General features: G+C 41.8%; 1 protein-coding gene across 1 annotated transcript; it reads left to right on the forward strand.

Annotated features, from left to right (window-relative positions):
* Positions 1-2,000: 2,000 nt before the first annotated feature.
* Positions 2,001-22,299, forward strand: LOC117247181 (G protein-activated inward rectifier potassium channel 1-like). Its single transcript, XM_033611505.2, has 3 exons — positions 2,001-4,147; positions 18,256-18,472; positions 18,903-22,299. The coding sequence occupies exons 1-3, from the start codon at positions 3,479-3,481 to the stop codon at positions 19,574-19,576; spliced, it is 1,560 nt and encodes a 519-aa protein (XP_033467396.1). The 5' UTR covers positions 2,001-3,478; the 3' UTR covers positions 19,577-22,299.
* The last annotated feature ends 268 nt before the right edge of the window (positions 22,300-22,567 follow it).

Genomic DNA, 22,567 nt, shown 5'->3' on the forward strand with positions numbered 1-22,567 from the left:
CGGCACACTTCACTGACCCGATTTTACACACCGATCAACCCCAACATGAAAACCACTGACAAATGAAGTGAAAATCATTGATAGTCTCGTTACAATGCAGTGTTCTTAAGGCATGACCTGGCATCTAAATTCCCTAGATTTAGATCCCCTCTGATCAAGCATCTGTAGGATGTGCCGGTACCCCAGAGCAGGGGCGTCGAAGAGGGGAAAAGAGGGACTGATTACTCTGGGATCCAATGGGAGGGGGGTCCTCCAAAAGCCTGGAATAAAAGCTTGGTTTTGTTTGCATTTTTTTACCAGTGCCATAACCACATTACAATTTGCTGAATCAGTCTGTTAACGCTTTGAAACCTGAGCAAACTGGCTTGATTTCCTATAAAAACATGGAAAGAAGGCAATGTGTAATGAAAGAAGAAATCACCCCAAAAATAGCAAAAAAAAGTAAAGAGAGAAAATTAAAAACAAGAAAATTAGTATTAAAAGAAAGAAAGAAAGAAAGAAAAAAAGAAAGGTAAAAACAAACAAACAAGGAAATTACCTGGAAAGAGTGATTAAAAATTAAAATAATTCAGTAACAATTTAAATGTAATAGTAATTATAATTTTTTCCCCTAGCGTTTGCTCTAATTTTTAAAAATAATTTTCAACATCTATTTTTTTGGGACAGTTCTTACCAAGTTGCTCACCATGTTGCTCTAGGTTTTAAAAAGTTAAAAGACTGTACTTTGTATGAAAAAGCAGTGGAGGCTCTCAAGGCCCCTCTCACTAGGTCCCTGCACAAGGATTCATCTCTAAATGCAGCTAAAGCTGAGTGACTGCTTATGTTGCCGGAGCACGAACATACACTGCCATGTCTTTCCCCAGGGAAGGGAAATCAGGGTTACAGAAAAAGGGAAAAGAAAGAAAAAAATCAAAAGTTGCTTAAGCGAAACATGGATCAAGAGAGGAAGGATGGGGGGGTCAGAGAGAATGCTTGAGCAGTGGGCCCTGAATTTGCCTCAGATGTCTTGTGTCCATGCCTTGACAGGGCAGAGCCAAGTCTGATCCACAGTAGGGCCTCTGACCTGTCGAGACATAGACATATGACCTCTGAGGGTGTCCTGGGGCGTCTGGACACAGGGCCTTGGTGGGGGATACTTCAAGTCCTGTGGGTTGCGAGTTGGGGTACCAGTACATCCCAGGTATACACAATCATATTAAGATCTGGGGAATCTGGAGCCACGGTCGATGCCTTAAGCTCTGTGTCATGTTCCTTGGGCCATTCCTGACAGGTTTTTGCAGTGTGGCATGGTGCACTGTCCTGCAGGTGGCACAGCTAGGGAGTGCCGTCACCATGAGGGGGTGTACTTGGTCTGCTATGGTATTTTAGAGAATGAAGCATGTCACATGAATGTCAGGATCCAGTGTTTCCCAGCAGAACATTGCACTGTGACGAGATGATCAGTGTTATTCACTTCACTTTAATGTTGTGGCTGATCGGTGTATATGTAGTTCAACTGAATACAGTACGACAAGATATCCAATGCTCAAATTGATGGACTTTAATGTTTTTTTATGAATATACACTCAATTTGAATTTAATGCCTCTAACGCGTTAAAAGAAGTTGAGACAAGGGCTTGTTTACAACAAGATTTAAAGACTGTTGGTGTGGAAGAATGGGCCCAAAATCCCATCTGAACCCTGTGAGAGGTTAGTGTCTTCATACAAGCATTGCAGACAAAGACTTCTCCAAGTCTTAATTAAATTTAGTTAGCATGGTCAACAATTTTTTCTTGTGCTATTCCATGTTATTGCACTTAATTTTTATGGGTTGAAATGTTACATCACCTCCTACAAGAACTTAAAGACAGCATCAAACAAATAAATAGGCTACAGACAAATAGCAAGTTTACAGGAACAAAAGAGATATAATTAACCGGGAACACACTGCATTGTAAGATTGTGCCAAGACTGTTTCTTGTCAGAGCAGCGTCTTTGGTCCAAAAGAGCAGAATATTTTTCCTGGCAGCAAAAGTCAAAAGATTGAAGAGTCTCTTGTGTTTGATATTTGTAATGGGACCATCTGGGAGACTGAATGAGAGGCACATAGGGTCTAATTCTATTTGAGCACCAAATATAACACACAGTTCATTCACAATATTAGACCAATAGCTCTGTAGCTGCCAGACTTAGAGTTACACTTGCAGCAGAGAGGAGACGTATTAGCATCCATTTTGTTTTTGAGAGCAGGTGTGCAATGTACAGTTCTGAACTGAGTAGATTTGGTTGGATTACAGATAGATATTTCCAGAGCATGGATCCACACTTCCTGCCACTCCAGGTCATCAGTAGAGATCTGTCTTTCCTAGGCTTGCTTTGTAGCTTGGTAAGTAATAGTATCTATCTATGTAAGAACACTAATGTGTAGACGAAAAGTAAGTTCTAAAAAAACAACTGTACATTTACTCTTACACTGACATCACTCTCAAGTACACTGAGAGTAACAAAAACTGGAGTCTACGTGTGCTCACTTACTTGGCCAGTAAAGCTGATTCTGATTGATCTGCTAATAAACCTACAGGGACTTAGTGTGAATCAAGCTTATGGTAGTTTTCTGGAGGCACGTCTCCACCATCTGCCTGACACAGTGACATCAAATGGACTATTTTACAGTGTATAATGCGGTTCATGGGACAGATTTTGGCATCGCTTTAGGTTTACTTCCACTGCAGTACCACTAGGGGGCACCAGATAGCCACCAAACACCACAAGCACTTAGAATAACCAATTTTATGCTACACTGTTCTCTTCAAGGTAGATATAATTAAAGAGCAGGAAACAAATTTAAAAGTTGTGTGGCAAAATAAAATGACAGACTAAAAGGCTGCCCATGGTTGGTTTCACTGCTACATTGTTTGCTCGCTCTGGTGCCTTCACCTGATTGGTGACAGGCCAAAACAGCAACACAAAAACATTCCCCTCTGTGTAGCCTCACATCAGCTCCCCCTCCTCCGTGAAAGAGGACTTATCCACCCGTGCTGCAATTCGTCTACAATCTTTAATTTGAAGTCACTCCTACCGGAGCGTGTTCCCTCAGGCAGAATTACGCACTGTAGCCTTCTATTTACATTCACAGTCTATTGAAGCAGCACATCAGTGGATCTCTGTACCAAGGACAGAGCCTGTGAATCACTGTCTGAATGCAGCTTTTCATTTGTTGAAGGTGTTTTTTTTCCTCCTGCGTGGATGAGACCTGGACAAAAAGTTGGCACTCGCAGCAGACTCCTTTGCGTAAAGGACCGCGTGTGAATCATGTATTGCGCAGAATCTCTGCTCACTTGCGATTAATTTACAGGAGAGAGGCGCATCTCCACCTCACAGGATGCGAGTGGCGCGCTGAGTGTGATTGCATGCTTTTGGGCAGGGGGTACCAAACTTGCGTAAAGAGCCCGTCTCTGCACAAGTATTGATCGCTGGTCACAGTTAAGTGATTGATACAATGTCAGCCTTGCGGAGGAAATTTGGCGAGGACTACCAGGTGGTGAACACCAACCGGAGCATGACTTTTTCCGCACCGGCGAAGAGAAAGCGGCAGCGCTTTGTGGAGAAGAACGGCCGCTGCAATGTCCAGCACGGTAACCTTGGCGGGGAGACCAGCCGGTACATCTCGGATCTCTTCACCACGCTGGTGGATCTCAAGTGGCGCTGGAACCTCCTCATCTTCATCCTCACTTACACAGTTGCGTGGCTGGTGATGGCTTCAATGTGGTGGGTGATCGCCTACATCCGCGGCGACCTGAGCCACGGCGGCCACGACTCGTCCTACACCCCGTGCGTCGCCAACGTCTACAACTTTCCCTCCGCGTTCCTGTTTTTCATCGAGACGGAGGCGACCATCGGCTACGGCTACCGCTACATCACGGAGAAGTGCCCGGAGGGGATCATCCTCTTCTTGTTCCAGTCGCTGCTGGGCTCCATCGTGGACGCCTTCCTCATCGGCTGCATGTTCATCAAGATGTCGCAGCCGAAGAAGCGCGCGGAGACGCTGATGTTCAGCCAGGACGCGGTCATTTCGCAGCGGGACGGGAAGTTGTGCCTCATGTTCCGAGTGGGGAACCTGCGGAACAGTCACATGGTGTCCGCGCAGATCAGGTGCAAACTCATCAAGGTGGGTTACAGGTTACACAGTACGCAATGTGTCCAATAAGATCACCACACAAGTAGGCGCACTTTGGCGCAGTGAGGACATGCCTCTTCAAATGTCACCATCAAAGCTCAGGCTAATTGACAGTCACTTAATTTGTTTGGAAATCGCTCATTGTGTTTAAGTGCTTTGCAAGTCATGCGTTGAATTTCTATTCATCTCCAGAATTGATTGCATTCCCTGAGGGTCTCTATGATTTGCAGCGGCTATATGCTCTTAACATGAGGGCTCCAACATAAGATGTATTTTAATGAGTTACCATTCATCCCCTGCAGCAACTACTTCATAGCTGGATTGACCCTGGACACATTATAGTGTTTCTGCTGAGTGTGATGACTGCTACACAGCCTGTAGTAAGTTCAGCCTCTGCTCCCTCTGTCCACAGAGGAGATGAATGAGCCCCAGGGGGACAGTAGGTGGGAAACTAGGCGTATTGACTAAAAGATCAATTGGACCAATTCCTTCACTGAGCACGCCACAATGTGGTAAAGACTTTTTCTTGAGGTCAGTCTCGCCTGAAGACGAAAAAGCCACTAATCTGAGGCATTGAGAGCTATCGATACCTTTGTGTGAAGTGTATTTCAGTGCCGAAGGAATCCTGAGGATGAAAGGAGCCGAGGCAGCTGCTGGCTATGATGAAAGAGACGTTTTAGTGTCAACTTCACAACTGAGGGAGCCTGAAACTGCAGTGCCAATCAATGCAGTTTCTAAATCACACCTGATTTTTTATTTTTTTATTACCAAATGTGTTTCTGAAGTCTCAACAATCATTTTTGTTCTCTGCAGAATTGATGACTAAAAGGTGGACAGCATTTGTTTTCTACCATGCACCTATCACATCACATATAGTCTGATCAGAAGCAGATTTTTTTGTGCTTTATGTGCAAGCATAGGTGTAGATTTAGGGGGGACGCAGGGGACACACACCCCTAAATATTAAGAACATGTGCATTTGTGCCCTCCAATAAAAACATGAAAATAGCAGAGGACTTTTAACGAAATTAAAGACATTTTCACCATATATTGCTCCAGAAAAGGTGCAAAAAAATTCACCGAAATGAGGGAAATTAAGTGTTTGCGTCCCCCCAGTGATAAAACAAAACGCCGATGTGTGAAAGCCCCACATTTTCTCACTCTGCATGAACATCCTATACATGAATTCCACTCCAAACATCAGCAGATATCTAAAGGACAGCGGTGCTTTGTTGTGACAGGGAGAGTTAGTTGTGCTTTAGTCGTCTCCACTGAGTAGCGTGATGATCCCAAGTGACAGTTTACTTTCTGAACCTCGAGGGAGACTCACCAGAAAGCTCCCGGCATGTTAATATGGTCAGAACGCTTTGTGTTGCCGCTGAGATTGTATCCGGGCATATGATATCATTAAAAGTAATGTTTTCTGCTCAGCCGTTTTTCATTTGATTAGGGTGAAAATATCCATTAGAGAAATAAAAGTCACCCAGTTTCACACATTAAAAGCCGCAACTCAATAACTTATTATCGCTAATGTTCCAGCCTTCTCTGGAATGCGCTTTATTTCATTTCATTATCATTTGCCCTTTAATTAACGGCCTAGAGAGGCAAAGAAAAATATGCTGTGTTAATTGCAATTAATCAACACAGCATCATAACGGCACAAATGCTATATCATCAAGTTTTCTCCCTCCACAGAGGCCGATAGTCACATTGGGAGAGTTTAATATTCTGTAACAGTCTCCTTTAATGCTTTCAATGGGTTATTTCAAATAGAATGAAAGCAGAAGCATATTCACCCATGGGGCATGCTGTCATGTTTGACCTTGCTCAGATTTGTCCGTGTTCCAATGGTACAGACATCGCTTTAGTAGAGTTAACCCTTTTTATGATACATGGAGCCACTAGTGATTTATTATTAAATAAAACTTGTCGGGATAATTTAGATCAGGGCTGGGCAGTACATTTATATTAAATCAATATCATGGTATAAGGCTTGCAACATGATCTCATCCCTACTTGTCATATTTAGCCGCTTGGGCAGAAGCCACGGGCGTTAGTGAAATGACGCCGGGGGCAACCTTTTGAGCTGTATGAAGGGTGAGCAGTAAGAAGGGGTTGGCAGTTAGGTTAAGGCGAGAAAACTACTTGGTTACGGTTAGAAAAAGACTGTGGATGTTGCCACAAAAAAAAAAAAAAAAGAAACTTCACCAGCTTCAAGTGCTACAAACGCAGCTCTAAGAAGAGGTCGACGGTTAGGTTTAGGCAACAAAACTACTTGGCTATGGTTAGGAAAAGATCATGGATGTCGCCAAAAAATACCTGGCTTTGAGTGCCACAACACAGTGGTGAGATGGGGTCGGAGGTCAGGTTTAGGCAACAAAAGTACTTGGTTATGGTTCAAAAAGATTGTGGATGTTGCCAAAAAACCTCCAGCCTTGAGTGGCCCAATGCCACAACTGGTGTTGGTCTTGAACACTGCTCTCCTGGGTTAAAGTCCCAACCTGGACTCACTCCGAGGTCGCCATAATGCGGCGCTTGGGCAGCGACAGATACTGACAAAAAAAGCTGTCCTTTAGCGTTGGCATGATACGCAGCTGGTCTCTGTTATAGTTTAACAGCGCTCTGCAGTGTCAGGGGCAAACATGGCAAGACAAGAACCAAAGTTAAGGCGGGGAAAGTTCCAGTAGGGAGAGTGATGTTGGTGTAAATTTCTAAAGCCAAACCCGTCTCATTTTTCCTAAACCTAACCAGGTGTGTTAGTTGTTGGAGGAAAATGTCAACTTGCGTTGTTGTACTGACGTAGTGCTTTTATTTTGAAAGAGACTGTATGTAAACCGTAAATTTCTCGTGAAAACAGAAGTGTATTTTAAAAGAGGATAATGCATGTAACAGGCATAAGTGGACACAGCCTTCCAGAACGTCAACAACAGATGCACCCAGGATACCTTTCATGTCATATCTGGACGTGGAAGGTCATAACTAAACGTCCATATGTGACGAGGTTGGAGTGAGAATTGAAAAAGTTGAAAGTCCAATACTCTGTGTGTCATGACACAGATGCATTTACATTGGTGTTGCCATACAGCCCGGTGCATCTCACACAGACGCTAATTGGTGCCCCTAATGTCATTATGCTGTAGTATCACCAGGGACACTGCCCATGTGGTGTATTTTGATAATCTGGGAGTGAGACCAGGCTTACTGTCTTAGATTCTGAATTCTGGTAATACTGGAGTTTGTCTTTTCCTGGTTTGAAGGCTGCATTACAGTAAAATGATGTAACTTTATGAACTTATCAGACTGTTCTATTATTTATCTTTACCCATGTAGTCCTTATATCCACATTACTGATGATTATTCATTGGAAATCTTATGGTGTAAATTTGTGAAACCCTACAATATCATCCCAACATTGATACCGAGGCAATAAATAACATGATTTTTGCTTTGCTCCATATCATCCAGCCCTAATTTAGATTCTAACCTTTATTTGACGTTTTAAGGCCCAGAGGAAAAGTGAAAAACTTGTAGTGTGAGCAGGTCAGATTCACAACATGAGAAGCAGTACAAGCTGCTGCAGTGCTGTTACAGAGTAGATACATCACCAGCACTTTGGCTACACTGCACCTTACTCAATCTTGCCTTTACCTCTGAGGTGTTTTTTTTTCCAAAGTAAATGAACCTGCCTGAACCTAATATAATTACTGCAAAAAGGGAACGCTTGTTGTTTGAAGTGTTCTCAACCATCTATTTTGCTGAATTTTTTAGTTCAGTAGACCTTGGCTTTCTTTCAAAGATCAGTTCATTAGATTTATGTGACGATCCTGATCTGGGATTTCGGCCAGTAAATGATGATCTTTCATTAAACCATCTTTTAAGCCACAGTTATTTGTGTGTTGGTGGAAGGTCAGACATCCAGGACTTCGCTAATTATCTGCTAAAAGGCGTCACGTTGATGTGCCATTAATCCTACCCTGAGGACAAACGGCTAAGAATCAAAACGTGCTCTCTAAGGCCACTTTCATAAAGGAATGTTTTCATGGGTTTACTTGAACAGTTTTTTTTTATTCAAGATCAAATATGTTGCAGGACACCACTGTAGCCTTGCTGCTGAACAGATGCAGTATTCTTATGTGTCTTTAAAGCACACAGTGATGTTTTAGAGCCCATAAAGCGATGTCATTGTAGCACCAGACTGCACAGTGAGACATTGTAGAGTAAACTGACTACATCACCCCGTAGTACTATACCTCACTGTAGAAACAATGCTGCGGCATGTGTTCAGGTAATGCACAGCTCAAGGTCACTGTCAGATGGGTTGCCCACAAAACTGACAGGAGAAATGAGACATGCAGTAAATCCTAATGACGGAGCTGTGTAAACGCATGGTGGCATGGCAACTGCAATCAATTCCCAGGGCGAGGCACAGGTTGTAAATTCTTATTGGACTTGGATACCTGAATAAAGTTGGTGACATTCTGCCCTTGTGTTATTTACAGTGCCACGTACTTGGTATGCAGCAGTGCATCTGTAACTTTTTAATGTTTGTTAAAACAGCAAACCTGTCGGGAGACCTCGTTTGCTTAAAATAAATGGTGTGTTTGTAACAGTTACTCACAGAAGCACATTATGGTGAAGCATATTTTGGTGCAGTATTTGAACTCCCTTCAACTTTTTCGTTCACACTTTTTCATAATGATTCAGGAAGTGGTGATAGAAGACTTTTATCTCACATTAGCAGTTTGTTTCCATCAGCTATCTACGTAAGTGTCAGCCTTGATATCGCCAAGTTTTAATGAAATACTTTGGAAGAACTAAAAAATCCTGCAGAATGTTGAGCACTTAATTCATCACCTTCCAGCAGCCATATAGGTGGTGGTGCTGCTGGTGTAGTCTGATTGGTGGTTGGCTGTTTGCCTCCATGAATTTTACCAGTTGAACGTTTGAGAAATGAATAGAGTTGTGAGGTGGTTCTGGAAATATTTTTCTGTATTACCATTTCAAATCTTAATTTAAAGAAACAGTACGCAGGAGATAGTGGTATCTTGGGGTGTGGACTGCAGATTGTAACCAGCTGAAACTAGTCTCGTGTGCAAAGCCTTAACTCCTGGTTAGAACTCCTTCAATGTTCATTTTTTAGGTTGGGTTTTTTTTTTTTTTTTAACAGAGTCGAATTATCAGCAGAAGTGTCTTTCTCCCCAAAACAAACAGACCTGGTGACTTAAACGGGTAACACTAAAAAGAAGCAGCAGTTTCACGTTACAAATTAGTGCTCACATTTTTTCTGATCCAGACTTTCACGAGGTTAGGAGCTGAACTATCTACAGAGGTCTCCTCTTCTCTTAAACAATAAAGCAAGAATAAAGCAGTTTCATGTTAAAAATCACTGCTTTTTTCAGACGATGTTCAGCTTGTCGCAGACGAGCCGCTAGACCAGCACCTGCTAACATCTGCTCACCTTTATTTGTCTGATAACTTAAGATCTAGCATTGAGGAGGATTTCACCAGGAGCCGAATTATCCGCAAAGGTCTCTTCCTCTCAAAATCAAACAGAACTGGTGATTCAAAGTGGTAAAAACACCAAAAGTCGTTTCACATTAAAAAATAAGTTTTTCGAATGCTGCTCGTCAGGCTGCGAAATACAGTGACTGACACAAGGAAGCATAAATGTGAATGGCCCTGTCTAGAGCCAGTGTTTAATATGTCCATTCTGGGCTAATGTAGAAACACAGCAACATGGTGATCTCCCTGAATAAGGATCCGCTCCGTATGTAGACATAAAGAGCTCATTCGAAGGTAACAAAAACACGCTCCTTATTTTCAGGTGATTACACACTAAAGAAAACATACTTATTATGTGACGTTTGACATATATTCACCTAAATCCTACACATTGGACCTTTAAGTGATTCGGTCAGTGTTACGTAATGACAAATTAGTCTTTTGAGTGAGAGGCATATTCCATTAGATGCTATTTTTATTGCAGTTAGATACAAATTTTGTATCAGCGGTGACTGTGTTGGCAGAGCCTGCACTTCATTTTGTGACTTAGCTATATTCAGACTGCAGGTGAAAGTGGCACATATCGAAATGTTTTGCTCACATGGAACTTAAATCTTTCTTTCTTAACAGTGTGAACAGCTCTCCTTACATGACAGCTGGATTCTCACAATATCAAGAGATCACATGACAATTGAGTGATCAAATGAAAACTGATCTTGTCAGGCTTCAAGTAGCTGCGTTTGCACCACCAGTGGTTCAGACCGATCAGCGCCTTCTGTGTAGCTACTGGCAGCTAAGGTCACGGTTTTAGGTGTGTGTGACGACACAGAGACAACTGTTCCCTCAAAAAAACCTGGCGGCTCCTAAAGAGGTTAGGGTAAATGCTGCAATAGCATCAGTCATATCAGAACTGGAATTTAACAAGAATAGCAAAGAACGGCACTGAAGGCTTTTCTAGATGGAAAATACATGTTTGCTCTTCGCCTGACTGGCGTGTGACAGACAGATGGTTCTTCGTATCACCTGCCAAGTATTTTTTTGAAAGTGCCTGCCCTTTTACAATCAGTTTCCAATGATGGCTTCTCAGATGATTCTGTGGAACGAACCACATCTGTTGCATCAGGGGAGTGAACAGCACAAATCACATGGAAACTGATCTTAGGATCCCAAATTAATTTTGATTTGGGCAACTTTCATATGTAGTTCTAAATACAACTCTTAATTTTTATGATGCAACCTCAAATCCATGCAACGTTTACATCACTCTAGATCAACATCTGTCACAATTCTGTGCTAGTGGGAGTCACTTGGTGAAAAACAAAACGTATCTTGTGGAGAGGCACTGACGGATGCAGTTAAGTAACCTTTGACATCCTGAAAGTTTGAATGAAATCTGTTTAAGTGAAGTCATTCATGTCACGATCCCACCACTCCTGGCTCCGACTCCCCATCCACACACACCTCCATACAGAAGTAGCAGCCATTGCTACACAAAAGGCCATTGTTAAAAATCTGGCTCTCCTTCTCCTCATCCTCATTATCAACAACTCATAAATTCAGTGGCTTCCACTGCATATCATCTCATCAATGAAAGAATCAACGCTGACTTCAGTGGCCTCCGTGTTTACTTCAGTACAACAGCGTGCTGCATGTGATGTATTCTTTTGTGTAAGCAGGTCACGTCAGGACTGTGACCAGTTCGCACTGGAATCTAAAAACTAACGTGGACAGCCAAACACAAAAATCAGATTTGAGCAATGAATCCAAATTGAGCAGCATGAAGGCTTGCATTGTGAACGTTATTTCTTGGCAGGACTGTGCGTTTCTCTACATCCATTATGCATATCAACTTAAAACGATAACTGTCCTTGAATTTCAATTAATATTAATGCAGCTTGCATTAATAAATCAATAGAATGCAGTGGTGCACTGACCCTGCAGCACTGGCACAATATGATTTCGATGTAAAGACACATGCACATGGTTTGCCAACAGAGCACGGAGAAAACACACTCATCCTTTCAGGGAGAAAAAACAACAAAAAGACAGAGAGACGGAGCCAGAGAGTGACAGCTGGATGGTGCTCATCAACGTCAACAGAAGCTTGTCTCAGTAGGTTGGTACGCAGCAGGAGATAAGTGATAAGGGCTAGTTGTGGCAGATAGACAGGCATGTATGCAGGCGTTTAGCTAGACAGGCAGGCAGACATGTCAGTATGACCCGCCACATCTGCCACCATCTAAGTCTGAAGGATGGACAGAAAGAGAGACAAAAAGAAAGACAGTTGAATTAGCTTTAATAGTGCTATCGACAGATTGGGAACGGCAGCTCAAGTGTGACGTCTGTGTGAACATTACGTTTGATGTCCAGCTCAAAGGTTCCTGCTGGACACACAAATACACAGCCGCATCAAAGATGCACACTGTGCACACACTTTCTAATTTTCGCTGTTTGTGCGTCTTTGCATCGCTTTCACATATACACCTCGCACGCACACACACACACACACACGCACACACTGTCACCGAGGAGGAAGTGAGTCACCAGGATTCTAGAACCTGCTTTCACTCAACCTGAATCTCAGGTGGCTCAGTAAATTAAGCGCTCCCTCTATATCAGGTCCTCTTCCAAAGGCCATTAATTCCCCCCTTGTGGCACAGACTGTTTAGCGGCAGTAAGAGAACACACAAAGCTTTCACCTTGTTAAAACCACTCAGCGACAGGCAGGTTCCTCTCTCTTTGGCAAAGGTATAATTTTGTTGCAATGAAGCTGTGAACAGTATCTAAAAAATAGCAGCGTCACTTTCGTGACTAGAATTTGCTTTAAATATGACTTCCTGGGAAATTGGTTTCCAATCTCATTGACTTGTATGAGCATTGCTGACAAATGGGACACCTGCCTGCACTCTCTCAGTGACAAGTTACATTTTTAAATGACTGGGTGAATGTAATACAATTAATATATAATCACGACAGGCTTTTTAAATGATTTCATTTGCTCCTCCCTCGAGACGGAGGAAGCTTTTCCAGAAAATCAACAGTAAAATGGAAAAATCAATTGCAAAGGCATTACACTTGCATTTAAATGTTTGCCTGTGTTTTTTACACCTTATTACATCTAAGAGACGCTGCAGGAGGATGGGGCAGGAAGCTGCTTAATTAACTGCACACAAAGTACAATTAAATGAAAATATCAAAGGGAAACTTAACTACCTAAAGGCGCATCAATTAACAACGCTATTCATAATTCAGACATGTCACACATGAACATAATACCAATGAACAATACTCTGCTGAAAAATGGATTTAAATGTGTATTTAAAGGAACAGTTTGACATTTTGGGAAATATGCTTCTTTAAGTGAGATGATAAGATTGATACCTGTCATATCTGCTTGTTAAATTTAAGGCCATAGCCAGCAGCTGGTTAAATTAGCTTAGCATAAAGGCTCGAAACAGCTAGCCTTGCTCTGTCTGAATATTGCAAAATAGTTTCTGTATATATTTAACAAGATATAACATGTTAATTAGCGAGCTTTAAAAGTGCAGATAGGTGGATTTTGTTGTCTTTGGACAGAGCCAGGCTCACTGTTTCCCCGTTTACAGTCATTATGCTAAGACAACCGCAGAGACTATTTCTGACCAGTAAAACATGTCGATCTATAGATAAATTCTGCTTTTCTTCAGTTGACTGCACTGTGCACCAACTGGTTCAGGTGGGAGCTAGCTAGCTACCATTGCATCACGATCCAACAGTATTGTTGTGGAAATACTGTGCCCACCCTTCGGACTTGCCCGGGTCATCCCAGTGGGTAAGTGGCTCAGTTTTGATCGCAAATCCCCTTTATCATTGTTAACCTTGTTATTACTGCTTAAACTGTTAGCTGCGAACTGTTGGTGGTGCTAACATAGTTAACAACGCTAGCAGGGTTTTGCAACTCAAAATGAAGCCACTTACTCAGCGGGGCTATATGTGGGGAGACTGGAGGGTGGCTACCATGTTTCCACAGCAATGCCATTTCGCCGGCAGGATGGTGTTACCGGTGGTAATCGCCGAATGAGCAGCTCTGGCTAGCTCCCATTCAACCCAGTGGTGGCCTTGAAATGCAGGATTGTTACCCTTGGTATCACTGTTCGCACAGTTAGCTGTGTACTGTTGGTGATGCTAACGTAGTTAACAATGCTAACAGGGTTTTGCAGCTCCAGATGGAGCCAATTACTCACCGGGTCTATATGGGGGGAGACTGGGGGTTGGCTCCTGCTGGCAGGATGGTGTTACCAGTGGTAATCGCCGAATGAACAGCGCCGTGAGCTAGCCTCCTTTCACACCATTGGTGGCTTTGAAATGCCTCACGAAGGCTCCCTGAGTCAATTGAACATTGAACTAAATGGGAAAGGCCTCTTGTATTTCATTTAATTTTGCATTTTTCTTTTTACTAAAAAATAACCAGTTAGTTACCAGCTAATAGGTGGGGACCAACAAAAACAACATTAATCGAGACTGGCCAACAGAGTGGTATCAATTTTCCCATTTTTGCAGAAAGAAAGCAAATAATTACTTTCCCAAAATGTCAAAACTATTTTTAACTCCATGAGTGGATTCAGACCCAAACCCCCCTGTGTTGGTATTAATGCTGAATATACCATGCAGACTGGTAGATTAAAGGACAGGCAGATGGTGTGGGTTTTTACAGCTTCTTGTATCTTTGTACTCTTTTCTTATTTACCCAGGCATGCAGACTTTTTAACATTGTTCTGTTTTACAAAACATCCCGTCTGTCTTTGCTTTCAGATTTCGTTCTGATTTAACTTCAGTAGACATGTGACATAGGTTCCCTGTCTGCATATTCTGGGAGCACCCATCACTGGTACAGGATGATGGATGACACTTTCCCCCAGCAAGCCAGGGATCTGTGGGCGCAGACGTCTTCCTGTGAAATGTCGCACCCTTCTGTCCTCAACATCACTGTGAATACAAATGACAGTTTGTTTGCCATCTGTGGACCAAGTGGCTCTTCACTCAAAGGGCCAGGGAGGCTATACTCTGCATACAAGTCAACATTAGGGGACAGAGAGAGCTATTTCAACTGAGCCAGAACAGAATATTACATCGTTTAGGTTAAAATTTAGATTTTTTCCCGCTCTTTATTCACTTGTGTTGACAGTGGTAACAAATAGACTGAAGCAGGGTTTTTATTTTTGACCCTTTGGGTGAAATTAACACCTTTTCCTTTGTAAATCATTCACTCTTGACGTTAAGAGGCTTGCAATTGCAATCTCCCTAATTCCATGTTTTCATTTAACAGCTAAAAGAGTACTTTATTTGATTGAGCTTAGTTTCCTGAGAGCGAGCACTAGTGTCTTCTCCATAATCTAATGATACTTGTCTTTGAGGCCGGGCTACCGCAGAGAGTTTTAAAGTGCTCTAATGTGCTGGCAATGAGAGTAAAGGATTAGTGTCTCAAACTACAAATGTTACCAGTGCTCATGGTGCCTAACAGATGATATTTTTTTACATCCTTGTTCTCATCTTTACCCAGCATGTCTGCCAGTAGGTGCACAGAAAACGACATCAAGGTCCTGAGAACACTTTTTTAGTGCCGTTGCCTCTCCTGGGCCTTCTGTTCTGTTATCTATCATATCGCCAAACATGTCAAAATGTTCATTTCTTTGTACTTTTTACATCAAAATCCTGTGTCTGCCAAATGTGTCAAGAGTTCTTTGTTGACTCATCCAAGTCTCAGAGGCAAATAAACAGAGATTCAGCCACCCCTTCTCATTTTACAAAACATGCAAGTCTGTCAAGCAAACTAGCACTAAAGCAGCAGGTCAGAGGCATTTAGGCCACATATCCTCATACAATCGTTCTTGTGATATCCTACACATTCGTGCACCTACCGGTTAGGTTAGGTTTAGGAAAAGAATCATGGTTGGGTGCTGCCACATTCTACATGTGCGTAGGCTAACTTAAAATAACTCAACATTGACTTCTGGTTTCACACAGGACATGAACAGCAGTCTCTTGGGTCAAAGTCCTGCGTTTTTGTGACTTGTCCACAAACCTGATCTCCTTCTTTATTTGTTCTTTAAACTAGAGCTCAGTGATAAAACAATAACGGTAATAATCAAAATATAGTTTTCAGATGTAAATAGAACAAATGTTCGATAAAAGTTCGATATAATTAAACAAGGCAAACACTGGAAGATTGGGGTTGCTAATACTCTTTAAATGCTTGTTGCCACCTGCGATTCAATGGAAGATGAGAGCAGCCACTGACACCGACATCAACTCATCTAATGCTAACAGTATGATAGCGAGTTAATGTTACGTTAGTTGCGGCTATTTCAGTAGAATGAAATGACATAAATAAATGTGTATAAATGTAACATTAATAAAACTTTAATACATCCGTGATCATGATTTCTGTCTGAGTCACGTCAGACAGATTTTCAGTGGCAATGAATTAATGATCCCACGCTGCTTCGTGACATCATCGAAGTCTGTCTTTTGTTATTGATTTGATTGAGGAACGGCAGACTGTGCATTTAAAACTATGGAAATTACTAGCAACAGTTGAGATTTCTTTCTTTTGTTTACTCCGTTTGCTAAAAATCTTACAAAATGTTTTAAACCATCTGCACAAGTTTGACATGCTGCTTACCAGAATTAAGATTTCTTTGTCTATTTATGGTTTTATTTTAGACGTTATTTGATTATAACTGTTTGACATTTACCTCAGATGTATGATAATTATTGACATCGACTGATGTGCCCATTTTCTAACATTTCAGGCCATATCACCCATCCTTACTTTAAACTACAGCACCTGACTTTTTCCTTTGCTCCCATCACATGAATCAGCACAGTCTGCACCACATGGGTCATGTGATTGCAGCTTCCTGGCTCACAGTTATGTGGGTTATACACAAATTATAGTACATCACTTCTTTTCGTAGGTGTAAGTTCAAATAGTGACTGAGAACAGTCTGATTTAGGGGCAATCATTTTGCAGCAACATCAATATAAAGCCTGAGGCTCAGGACAAAAGTCTGCCTCTCTTCCTTTCTCCCCCCATTATTGGGATGATGGAAGCAATCCTGAACAACTATGACCACTTCTAGTTTGGAGGCTTTGTCCCACCTGCTTTTGTGTTCTAAAATTAACTCCTTCTTCACTTTAACTTCCACCCTAACATCCTATTTCATGTAGAGCTATGTCTAATCACAGAGGGAAAAGACCTTTTCAAAGCTTTAACACAGTTTCAGTTGCACTCCCATCAGGGTTACATGCACATATACGTATACAGCAGTTTTACGGGGGTTGTGGATGAAAAATGTCCTCTAAAGTGGCACATAATACCCAACAAAACTTTCCTGGCTGGCAAAGTGGCCTCGTAGACTGCACACCAGTTACCCTCAGGCAGGGTCATAAAACCCCTGAAGCCTCATGACAAAAACCTTTTAATTCTTTTGTAAACAAAGACAGGTCTTGAATATTGGATGGAGTCCACTCGTTCTCTTAGGAATGGAATACATATTTTAATCTGAGCCTTCACACCCTAGCAGAGTGCAAATATATTTTGTATGTATGAATGATTCTCTGTCAAAATCTGCAGAGGGAGACATGTAGAAACAGCTGTTTGCAGCTCATTGTCTGTGGATTGCCTGATATCGGACAGAATTGTCAACTTGTTTCACTCCATTTCCATCTTCAGTCTGACATTGTGTCTACTCTAATTTCTGTGGGGGGGGAATGAGATCCGACTTTCCATAACCAATTACAAGACACCAATGTATCTGCCTGAATGGGTCAGGACCATTAGCACTCTCAAATGGTGCGCAGACTCCTCTTTTTCGGCGCGGTGGAGTCGACCCCTTGTGGCAGCTGTTAGTGAGCCTTAGATGTGCTGGTGTTGGGGTTTGGTACCTGTGGACAGAACCAGGCTAGCTGTTTGCCTTTGTTTAGCAAAGTTAAGTGGCTGCTGGCTGTAGCCTCTTATCTAGTGTACAAATATGAGATTGGTATTGATCTTCATCTAATTTTCTTCAAAAAAGTGGATAAGTGTATTTGTCAAAGTGTCAAACTATCACATAAATACCACTATATTTACAGCATTGACATATTTAACAGCATATCTGAATATATGTTGTTTCCCTCTCAGTACGTACTTTTTAAAAGGTACATTTTTTAATGTTCACAATCCAACGAGAAAATTAAACTGCCAAATATCCATTATATTATTACAGTCACCAAGGTGCATTTAAATTCTAATGGAAAAATTTAAGCAAAGTAATCAAGTTGCTGTAACTGCACTGATTAAAGTCAAACACCAGCGCTCAAGATAATAACTTTTTAAGAATCACGTTTTTGATTAAAAATACCTACTCGACATTTCGAAGAGAATAATTCAAACCACAAACGTTGTTGTGTTAAATATTTCAGCGCTATAAATTCGGTGGTATTTAAAATCAACATAAAACATTCAGTGGTGGTTAAATTTCACATCTAGGTATTCACTTGCTTCTCCTGCTCTGAAGTTGAAGGATTACCCTGAATAACCACTCATTGTTATATGTCCTGTTCGTTTGTGTTTCCAGTCTCGGCAGACCCCAGAGGGCGAGTTCCTGCCACTGGACCAGTGTGAGCTGGACGTAGGTTTCGGGACGGGGGCGGACCAGCTCTTCTTGGTGTCACCTCTTACCATCTGCCACGAGATCAACACCAAGAGCCCGTTCTTTGATCTGTCGCAGCGCTCACTCATGAACGAGCAGTTTGAGATTGTTGTCATCCTAGAAGGAATCGTGGAGACGACTGGTTAGAACAAATTGTTTTTTATATACAGTATATATACTGTATATATATATATTTTATTCCTAATAACTTTGAATAAACTTTCCATTCCCTAATCATTTCATCGTCATTTAGCATGTGGCATGGAGCATTTCTCAGTAATATAAAATAAAATATTTAAAGGAATGTTTAATTTCATGGTCTTTAATTATTCAAAAGCACAAGCTCCTCTCCGTCTCTGTCGTATTTCTTTTTTTCATATCTCTGTCTGCCTTTTCCCTGAAGCTATTCTCCAATTTTCAATTCTGCTATCTGCTTGTGGCTGTGTGTCCATTTTTATTTAATAGCTCACTTTCTACACATTTCTTCATGCTTTTAGTTATCTCCTTTTTGTCTTTTTCTTGTCTGTACTTTAAATATTTCTCTATATTTATCTCTCCTCTCTCCATTGCAGGAATGACATGCCAGGCAAGGACGTCTTACACCGAAGATGAAGTCTTGTGGGGCCATCGTTTCCTCCCTGTCATGTCACTGGAGGAGGGCTTCTTCAGAGTCGATTACTCCCAATTCCACAACACCTTTGAGGTCAATACGCCTCCCTACAGTGTAAAAGAGCAGGAGGAGAAGTCCTCATTGACATCGCCCAACTCTCTCCCTGTCGCACCCACCCCCTCCTCTCCTCTGCTGGGTAACGGTGGCCGCGGAGGCCGCAGGGAAAGGCTTCTGTCAGCTGACTATGCAGACCATGTAGAGGACCAAGCCTCCAGGCTGCCCAGCAAGCTCCAGCGCATGAGCTCTACCAAGGAGGAGCACCTCTGGAGGGGACTGAAGACGGGGCCAGCTTTGCCTGGGGGGAAGGCATCCAGCACAGGAGACCTTCCACTTAGCATTCAGAGGCTGAGGTCCAGCTCCATCCCAGTTGCGAGGCAAGGACAGCTGGAGGAGCAGGTCCAGCTGCTGTCCTTGGATGGAGAAGCTGAGGAGGGTGAGCTGGAGAGACATAGACTGCCAGCAGCCATTAGCACCGTCTCTGCCCCAACCCCAACCCCAGTCCAGATCCCCTTGGTAGGGAGTAGGCCAGAGGACAACCTGCCCGCCAAACTGCGCAGAATGAACGCTGACCGCTGACTTCTTTTCTGCAGACTACTTTTAACTTTTAAGACTTTTGAAAATTGAATCAGGCTTGATGGGCATTGCATAAAAATAAAGACTACTGTGATATAAGTTTTATTTTTTTTTCTGCAGATTTCGGTCAGTATTTTACATTTACTTATGGGCTCTCTACTTAGTTGTCTAATGCCACAAATAGAATGACAACACTAATAAGCCATCCATCCGCTCATACTGTGAGTCATTTTTGATAGATCACCATCTGTGCCCCCCCACTGACCTCGAACACTTCTGCCCTTGTGCTTGTTTCTTTCACTTAATGTTTATAGAGTTGCATCAAAGACTTTATTGTCTCAAACTACACTTCTCTCAACTAATGAAGCACCAAAGTGATTGTCACAAATAAGACTGATCTGAATTGACCATTCGCTAACCCCCTACCCCAGAACAGTGATTGTCTAATCATAGCTTAGCAACTGTAACTAGGCACGGCAGATCTGTCAAGCTTTGGATTTCTCCACATGCTTCAAACAGTGTACATGAGGCTTTAGTGAGACAAAAGACCCACTGAAAGCAGCATGATGCAAAGTTTTCCCTCATTTATTTTCTACGGGGTGTCAGCAAAATAATTCGAAAGGTACTGTGGGCTTCCTTGTGATGCAGGAGTGACCAGTGATATGAAAATAAGGAGGGGTCAAAGGTTAAACATTTTTAACTGGATGCAAATGAGGGCGAAATTAGCTTTGTTTGCTTCCGGGGGGTCTTCACCACAAGAGTGGTACCTCTGCATTTAAAGAGTTTGGATCAGCGTTGCCAGATATGCGATAATTATTGTTTTTGTATGATAATTTTGCCCTCTATGATGTACGATCCATAATGCCAAAAAGTGCCATAATGTACTACCTTTTCTGATGATAACAATTAGCAATTGGTTTCAGTATCATTTTACTTGATTTCCTGATGTGTTCAGGCGTACAAAATATGGATCCTAGGGACTCTTAGGGACTCATCCCCTCTTCCAGAAATCCTAGCTACATAAGCTTGCATTAAAACATTTTTAAAAAGCAGGTATATTTGTAGGCACGTCAAAAAGTTGTTTCCATACGTATTTTGTTAAATTACACATTATTTATACCTATTTGTTCTTGTGCTTATGACTCACAGATGATCTTTTTTTTCAAAATACAACATTTTGAAGCCTATTTTCCACATGGCAACGCTGGTTTGTATGGTGGTATATTTCTTTTAACCTTTCAAAACCAAAAACACAAGCAAAAGTGTGAGAAATGGATTAAACTGTGTGTTTATATGCTTTAAAGTAAGCATGTCTGGCTAACAAGCTTAGTACCTGTAGTTTGTGGGGTTACAGCTAGCGGCAACCTCCAGCACTGAAAAACAAAGCCAACACGAAGTGCAAAAAACTGCAGTCTTTTAAATGGCCATTTGAGGCTGGCTCCAGAGGCGAGTCTGTCCCAATATACCCCCATGTTAAAATGCTCAACTTTAGCTTAAATAAACATGTCTACAGCTTGGTACAAAAATCAGTTTTGGTCTGTATAGCTAATTTCCCTCATCATGACAACAGCACAGACGGTAAATTTTTATGTAACTCACCGGTTACATTTTATTATGGCTTAAAATTATGCATATTTAAGGGGAGGGCCACATGAGTGACAGGCTGTGTGATCAATCCACCACCTCAGAATGCCTCCTTGGGCCGCTCGGGACCACTTCTTTTTTCACTCCCGTCAGCGCATTGGTCACATGATCACAGCCTTTCAAAATACTTGGGTTATGCACAAATTACTGGCTCAACATTACTGGGAGTATGTATAAATTTTGGCACATTACTTTTCATAGAAATACATACGAACAGTGTATGAGAACAGCCAGAGTATTTCCACACTGTGTGGAAGCTGATCCTGGAAGCCATCAGGGTGTAGCTAATGTTAGCAGCTCTGTCCTGCAGGTGAGGATGCTGGCTTTTTACATGGACCTATTAGCTTTAGCTTGAGTGTTTTAGCACAGTATTGTGTATGTAGCCATCAAGTGCATATTTAAGACCATATTTCATCATTTTTAGGAGAGGCAGGTGAAAATATTAACAAAAGTATCCAATTTTTAGCCAACTCATGAAGCTAATGTTAGCTTAACTAGCTAGCTAAGGTACAGCTGGTTGCTGGCTGGAAATGGTAAACCTGCTTTTGTCTACCTCTGTGTAAAATGAAGTATTGTTCGATTGCTAAGAATTCTGTGTGGTAGTCTGCCACCGTAATCACTGTAAACTGCATATGTGCCATGTGAGAACGAAAGCTTGACAGGCATAGTGACAGTAACTTGGGCGGATGGGGCTTAGCTAACGGTCAATCAATGTAAACTGCATAAAAAAGTCATAAAACCCTGAAACACAAGTCAGGTTGATACACTATATTTATTTATCACTTGTACTGAATATTTGTTTGTTTGAATGCTCATTTGATTTGTATGTTTACTACTGTACAATTTTAACTATTTTTTACCTCTGGGTGCAGTGTTTGCATTGGCCCGTTATACGCATGGGTGACAAAATGTAATCACGGTTTTGGACTCTTTTATCATGAACTGATTTACAAAAATGTAAAACAAATATTTGGGATTGCAGGGTTGCTGACATCAGGGGACACGTGTATTATTGCTAATATAAAAGGTAAGATAAAACTTCATATTGCAACTGCTAAATAATAAATTATTTGAAATCACAAGTGTTTCTGTGAGTATGTTATTCTTTTTCCATAGAAATGCTCACCTTTTCTGTGGGACTGAGTTCAGCATTTAAAAGGGTACTTCACCAACTTTCAACAGCCCCCCGGCAACACTTCGATGGCTCTTGGGCTGTTGCCATAGATTTCAATAGCTGGATACCAGACGCCAAGATGGTGCCAATTCATTTTAATGGAGTTGGTCGCCTGGCACATACGGCAAAAATGTTTTCTCCCTTCCTGGTTTACTCCTGTGGTATGCAGCCCACTG

This window comes from Epinephelus lanceolatus, chromosome 21 (genome assembly GCF_041903045.1).
Source record: "Epinephelus lanceolatus isolate andai-2023 chromosome 21, ASM4190304v1, whole genome shotgun sequence".
Classification (NCBI taxonomy): Eukaryota; Metazoa; Chordata; class Actinopteri; order Perciformes; family Serranidae; genus Epinephelus; species Epinephelus lanceolatus.

What these genes read in the sequence shown, in the direction of transcription:
- LOC117247181 (XM_033611505.2), top strand. Translation starts at nt 3,479, where the DNA reads ATGTCAGCCTTGCGGAGGAAATTTGGCGAGGACTACCAGGTGGTGAAC. An exon ending in TCAGGTGCAAACTCATCAAG is followed by an intron (nt 4,148 to 18,255) that starts GTGGGTTACAGG and finishes TTGTGTTTCCAG; the next exon opens with TCTCGGCAGACCCCAGAGGG. An exon ending in AGGAATCGTGGAGACGACTG is followed by an intron (nt 18,473 to 18,902) that starts GTTAGAACAAAT and finishes TCTCCATTGCAG; the next exon opens with GAATGACATGCCAGGCAAGG.